Genomic DNA, 7,452 nt, shown 5'->3' with positions numbered 1-7,452 from the left:
TTTTTTTTTTTTGTCTTTTTTCGTGTCCGGCAACGGATCGCAACCCTCAGTGTCGCGCCCGTACCAGACCAGGACCGGCAACGGGATCGCAACCCTCGGTGTTGCGCCCACACCTCGCTCAGCCAGTGAGTGGGAACCGGTCTGTATGTGGGATCCGAACCCTCGGCGGGAGCGCCGCTGCACTCCCAAGCGGTGCACTGTGGCAGTGTGCCACCGGGCCGGCCCAATAATTTCAAAATTTAAAAAATAAATCTTATTAAAAAGCCACAAGAAAATATGAAAGACAGTTTTCATAAAGTTACATAGGTAGTAAGGAACAGGCCATCCTTTCTAAGCTAATTCAATGCCAGAAGTCATAAAGGAAAAGAATGCTACATTTTACTACAGAAAGTACGTATTTCTGTACGGTCTTGGAAAATGCAAGTAAGATTTAAAGAAAAATAACTGAGGAGAAATATATAATAATGGTTTGAAATCCTTATATCACTCTTATAATTCATTAAGAAAAGCACAAAATTTTCATTGATCATTATTCAGTCATAAAGTACTTACTGAAAGCTAGCTATATGCTTAGAATTATTTTACCCTTGCTCTCAGGTAGCTTATATTCTAGTGGTGATTAACTAACAAACTGAAAAAAACCATTTATTGAACAGAGCATATGCAATTAATTTCATCTTAATTGTGACTGTACAGAGAAACAACTCATGCACTATTGCAGGTACTGTACGTTGAGAGAAACTTTTTCAGTACAACCACTGCGGAAAACAGTATGGTGGTTTCTCAAATAACTGCAGATTGATCTTCCATATGGTCCAGCAATCCCACTTCTGGGTATATACCCAATGGAATGGAGATCATCATGTCAAAGGGATATCTGCACTCCCATGTTCATTGCAGCTCTGTTAACAATAGCCAAGATATGGAACCAACCTAAATGTCTATCGATGGACGACTGGATGAGGAAAATATATACACACACACCATGGAATACTACTCTGCCATAAAAAAGAATGAAATTCTCCCATTTGCAACAACATGGATGAGCTTGGAGAAACTTATGATGAGTGAAATAAGCAAAGCAGAGAGGGATAAATCCCGCACGTACTCACTCATAAGTGGGAGCTAAGAGAGAACGAAGGAAGGAAAGAAAGACCACTGTGGTGCATTGGACTTGCAGAGGGAGAGATCACACCTAGGGATACAAAGTGGAGTGGGAGAAAGGGAGATTGGGAGGGAGGTCAGGGATAATTGGGTGGGGGACACGGGTAATAGTCGCAATTTGTAGTAATGGGCATGCTGTCAGTATGGATCTGGCCATCACATCTTGAGCACAAGTGGTGACAATCAGCTTTGTATCTCATGAATATTCATAACCAATAAAAAAATACTATAAAAAAAAAATAAAACACATTTCATGCCCTCCCCCCAAAAAGAAAAGAAAAGAACAAGCTGGTAATAACTATCATCGAAAATTTAAAATGTTCAAACATTATGTATGACACAGTAATTTATTAACCCAATAAAAACATATATTGATCCAAAATTCCATAAAAATCTAGAAATTTACAAACGATGCATACCATAGTGTTGTTTAAGCAGCAGAAAAGCAGAAACAACAGAAAGGTCCACCTCCAAGAAATAAGTTAAATAGATAATTATGTTGACCCAAAAAGAAGTCTACAAAATACCAAAATGTTAAAAAACAAACAAAAAAACCACAGTAAAGACTGCATCCTACAATGCCATAGAATATACTAGGAAAAATGTATATTTAACATTTATCTATACAGAAAGGATTGAGAGGTAATGCAGCCAGCCAAGAGCAATTATCCCTAAAGGTATATGAACACACAATTCACAGAAGAGAGAATGTCATTAAGCATATAAAAAGATACTCATCCTCACTAATAAAGCAAGGAATATAGGGGCTTCAGCTTTCTCTGCAGTTTGACTGAAAAAATACAATTATGTATTATCATAAAATAATATTTCTGTTTATTTACAAGTCCCTATTCAAGTCACTTTGTAAAAGGTAAAATTAAAGTGAAAATAATAAACCACCACATCTCATTAAAGAAAAATATCACAAATAATTTATATAAATAAATAATTTCTTCTAACCTCATTTATGGATTTTTTTAACTTTTCCTTTATATGTGTGTGTGTTGCTGTCTGTCTCTGAGGTTGTGAATACCTCTCTGTCCTGTGATCACATAACTGTCAAATTTTCTTCTAATATTTTTATGATTCAATTTTTTTTTTTTTTTTTTACACATAAATGCTTAGTCTATTTGGAATTCATTCTAGCGGGGATTTTAAAAAATTTTTTCCCAAATGACAAACCAGTTCTCCCACACCATGCATTGAAGTTATCTCTCAAAACCACCCATCCCCCAATTCCTTCATTAGAGCCACAATCATGTTCCACCCGAATTACTTCCTCGGGCTCCCAACTGGCCTTCCTCTGTTGAGTATTCCATTACACTCACCTTGCACTCCCCTTTACCTCAAAAAACTGCTCTATATATTACATATGGAGTACCTGTGTCACTTCCCTGTATAAATCCTTTCACTGGCTTTCCAGTTTGGATGAAATCCAAACTTTTTAATAAGCTCACAATTAGAGTGGCTGCATGATTTATCATCTAAATAGGGAAACAATTGAAAGTAAAATAATGGCTATTAATAATAATGCTGGAACTATGGCCAAAAGGCTCGACTGTCCAGCTCCAAACTCTTGCCCCTTTCTCTTTCATAAGCTACTGTTCAGCCATACTGAGTCCATTTTGCATCCTTGAATTTAACAAGTTTTTTCTTTATGGGACTTTACCTAAAATATTTATATTTCACACCCACCCCTGACCCATCTTCCACTCCTCTGCCCTGTCTGGCTAACTCAAACTCAACCCTCAGGTCTCCATATGTATGCCACTTCCTCTCTAAAATTCTCCTTAATCTCACCCCCAAATTTGGACTTAGCACCATTCCTATGTGTTCTACTTCATTTCCACATGTTCCCCCTTTTTACCCAATATTTCTAGCAACATCATTAATCTACATGTATCTTCTACAAGTTATATCCACAGAGCCTGGTATACAGTAGACATTGAACAAATATCTAGGAATGAATGACGACCTGTCTCTAGTGACATTAACAAATTACCAAAGAAAGTTATAAAACTTTTCAAAAAGAGTTGGCAGATCTGTGGAATATGTGTACTACCTCCCCATAGTGGCTGCATGTATGGTTATGTATATGTATATATGTACGTGTGTGTGTGTGTACATGTGTGTTAAAAAAAAGTCATATTACTTTGGAGGTACATCTCAGTTTTCTTTTCAGTACTGTGAATTAAATATTTAAAATGGAATATCAATCCTTAAAAAGTAAATAATTTTCCTTATCCACTAAACGTTAAAGACAATATTTAAATTAATACACCAGAATTGTATTTTTCATACTTTAACTCTCAGTTCAACTAACAACCCATGTGTAGATGTTATATTTCCAACTATACCATGTTTCTGTTGTAAGAGAATAAAAAAGCAAATATCTTAATTTATTGCCAGGGCAGAAAGGATTAACTAATTATATTTTGAAATAATCTAAAATTTATTTGGGGGCTGAGCTCCTTAATTACCTATAGAAGTGAAATTCAAAGTGATGATAGTTAATACATACGACTTAGAGGGAAGCAATGTTAAATGTTAGGTCAAAATGACAAGAAAGATACTTTCTTTCCAAGACTGGCAAACTAAAAACGGCATTCCCAAGTGTAATATCACGTCTGGAATCTTATCTATTTTATACACATATTTCTCAAATATACATTTTCACAATGACTTCTATTTTTTAGTCACATTGCTATTATGTAAATATGAAAAATAAACAAAATTATCCATCAAAAAAATTTCCCACGTGATAAAATTTAACTATTCAATGATTACAAAATTTTTTCAAATGGATCTTCATCCTACCATCCAGTCATACCTTCCTCCTGAGCCAAATACCGGTTTCCATCTAGAATAATCTCTTTGTTATTAGCTGTTCCATTTCAAACACTCTTGAATAGAATACCTAAATCACTTTTCTTTTTTTTTTTTTTCTTTTTGTCTTTTTTCATGACCGGCAACGGGATCGCAACCCTTGGTGTCGCGCCTGCACCACACTCAACCAGTGAGCGGACCGGTCTCTATATGGGATCCGAACCCTCGGCGGGAGCGCTGCCGCACTCCCAAGTGCCGCACTCTACCGAGTGTGCCACTGGGCCGGCCCCAAATCACTTTTCTTGTCTGAAACATTCCCCTTTAATTTAGAGTAACCTGGAACCAAGATAATAATCTCAAAAGGGAATTTAACAAGCTTCTCATAGCTACCCTCACCCTGCTCTAGTCGATATTAACTTCTCGCGTGGAGTTTAAGAGCAAATGAAGAAATCTTCAGAGCATTTTCTGGCTAAGAATCTCCTTTTTACTTTTTCACACACTTTGTCTTTAATATCAAGCAACTTTTCTGCTCTAACCTAATCCTTGTTTTTTTAGAACTAAAATTTAATTAACCTCCTGAAGCACTATGAATCAATTCCCCTTATATTATTAATCATAGTCCATTTACTCTTTGCAGCAATACATTCACAGACTTATATTTACTTATAAAAATTAGATATTATTGTCCATGAATGTTTTTGTTATTTCATCTTTTATTTAATAATTCCTGTTTTGAATGTAAATTTAAGACCAAATACAGCATGGTTCCAAAAAGTGTTTCTCAAAGAAGGTAGAAATCAGTTTTTGCATCTAGGCAGAAATTTTCTTCCAACATACTACATATGCTTACCAGTAATCATCACAACATAACTGATCATTTTAATTACAGAATTATATAATCCATGTGTAATTTTGACTCACAGAACAATATTTTACACCCAACTGCAGTAGTGTCAAGTCCAAAATGTATACATTATAGGATTTAGTGCACAAATGACCTTAGAATAACAGCAGGAAAATTTTTAAATGTCTTCTGCAGACTAATCACATTTGAAGAAAAAATAAGTGATAGACTTGAGAGGAAACGGGCAGGGGAGAATTGAAGTCTGTCTACCAATATTTTACTGGTAAGTTACAATGGAAAACTGCTCTGCTCTGTAAAATGGAATATTTTGAAGCATGAATTGGTAGAGGGACGGGGATGGGGAGGAGGTAGGGGAAGGAGGGAGAGAAATACTGAAATGATTCTATAGAAAAATAGATTTTAGAATACCATTAACTGACCAAATAAAACAGACTCAGACAAAAGCACTAGTAGTTTCTGTATTCCGTACTCTTAAATTCATCTAAAAAGAAAATGACGTTGGAGGTGCCCCAGGCTCTCCCGAGCCGGGGCAGTGGGGGGCCAAGGGTCTCAGCCACGCCACCCCCCATGCTTAACCAGCCCAGTGACGACCAGTGAGCCTGAGCAAGAAGGGCCCTGGGTGCCTGAGCTGGTATGGTGGGGGCGAGGGCTACTGTCACACCCCATTGACATCTGCACCCAGCCCAGCAATGACCAAGCCACCGCTGGAAGCCCCCTGGTCTCCCCTGTGGGAATGTGGGGGGGTGCCAAAGGCCTAGATCCTGCCCCTCCTCCTTCCTCTTTCTTCCATCCCATTTCCTTCCCCTTTCCCTTCTCTCTCTCCCTCCCAACTGCTCTATAACAACATTGTAGAACGTAAAAAAATAATATTAATAAAATTTTAAAAAAAGAAAAAAAGAAAAGGACCTTGAAACTACACTGTAGTTGCCAACTTAAATTCTGAACATCCCAATTAAAGTGTTTTGTAGTTTGTTGCAACATTATAATCATTATAATCAACTCTTTTTCCTGAATAGTGTTTAGTCCATTAAAATACTGTGTACTATTTCAAAACATTTACTTGAAAATTGATGCTCAAAATAAAATTCATCTGAACCTTCAGAAAGCGGCCCTTTTTGAAGGTATTTATTACAGGTGCAACATGTCCTCACCTTCACATTGGGTTTTGACAGTAGTTTCAACAGCTCTCTGATCTCACTGTTCAATGGCTTGTTCTGAAGCTCTTCGGCCAGCTGCAGGGAGATTACATTGACATAAAGAACATTTAGTAAGAGCACTGCAAGTGAGGTTCGGTTGTGTGACAGCTGAGAATCCGTCTCGCTCAAGGCTATTACTTTCCAGTTTAAGGAGAAGTCAGCGTAAAAGAAAACAGACCATCAATCACTGCTCTTCTTTTTAGGCCATTCGTAGTCCAGATCCAAGCCCAGGCTCTCGGCTGAGTTCAACTCAAGTAATCATATCAGCCAGATCACCTTCTGATTTATTGCAATGAGGGCAAAACCCAGCACTTCATCTACGTGAATGGCCTCACACATGGACAAAGGACCACTTGTAAAAAGGACTCGATCAAGCTTTGACACTGTACAAAAAAAAAGAGCTTCTGAATGAGGTGGTGAAATCCACGGGGTTTCCAAAAACCAACAGTAGCTGTGCTGTTTAGAGGTGGGGTAAAAAGAACTAGAATGCCCCTAATAGAGCAAATGGTCTGAAACTTTTACTATGTTTACCTACACAGACTAAGAAGTCTGTTAAATATAAACCAAGTTAATCATAAAATGACCAATAATAGCTTGACAGCTACTCCAGTACCAAATATGCTGACAGTACTCTACTGTAACGATAAGGAATTTCCATTTGTTGGTTCTACCTAAAGAAAGGGTTGTCACTTAAAACTTGCCTCGTGTTCTCCATTAAGAGATAGAGAAACTTTCTATTCTATTTTACACTATAGCAAGGCTTATGTAATTTTCATAAGAAGAAAAGCAAGACTTAAATAGGAAAAAATATGAGTATTATGAAATATGCAGCATATAATTCAAAATATATAAATGAATTTTATATAAAAACCCTTCTTAAAACGTTGCATGAAATTTCCATTTGCCCCTACTATTTCTACCAAGCTAAAAATAATTACTCTTTTCTCTGGAAAAGGACTTTTCTCTAAAAGAAGGGCATAATATAAATTATACACAAAAAAATAAAATCAGAGAAAATTGATAGATTCATTCATTCCATTTCAAAAATTGCTTTTACTTTTTCAAGGTAATATTTTGACAGAATTTTAACTTAACAAAAAGACGCAGAAGGCAAATACATTGTTCTCATGAATTACAAAATAGTATGGTTTATCATATTTACAAAGTAGCCTTTAACTTTTTTAAAAAGCAATATTGTTGGTTTATTAATATGATGGGGCCTCAATCACACTGGTTTATAAACAAATGTTTCTGAAAACCCTCAACAGCAGATGTTTGAAAACTGGTTTTTAAGGCTTTCTCAGGTGGCAACTGCAGCTTACTTATGGAACTATATCTACAACTTAACTTACCTTCATTTCAAAAGTTTTGTTTTTACAATGCAGAAGTAAGCTCCCTCAT

The 7,452-nt window shown here is 36.5% G+C and overlaps 1 protein-coding gene across 1 annotated transcript in view; it reads right to left on the bottom strand.

Annotated features, from left to right (window-relative positions):
- The window catches only part of LOC103607701 (MAGUK p55 subfamily member 7-like), a gene marked incomplete at both ends in the record, with an annotated part of 88,073 nt that overhangs the window by 78,675 nt on the left and 1,946 nt on the right, over positions 1 to 7,452 (bottom strand). Inside the window, 2 exons of the mRNA XM_008592176.1 lie at positions 2,546 to 2,648; positions 6,007 to 6,087. Coding sequence (XP_008590398.1) covers positions 2,546 to 2,648; positions 6,007 to 6,087 — 184 coding nt within the window. The remainder of the gene's footprint in view (positions 1 to 2,545; positions 2,649 to 6,006; positions 6,088 to 7,452) is intronic.

Source organism: Galeopterus variegatus, unplaced genomic scaffold, assembly GCF_000696425.1.
Source record: "Galeopterus variegatus unplaced genomic scaffold, G_variegatus-3.0.2 Scaffold7636, whole genome shotgun sequence".
Classification (NCBI taxonomy): Eukaryota; Metazoa; Chordata; class Mammalia; order Dermoptera; family Cynocephalidae; genus Galeopterus; species Galeopterus variegatus.
Note: the sequence above shows the minus strand (reverse complement) of the source record. Positions and strands in the feature narration are given on the sequence as shown.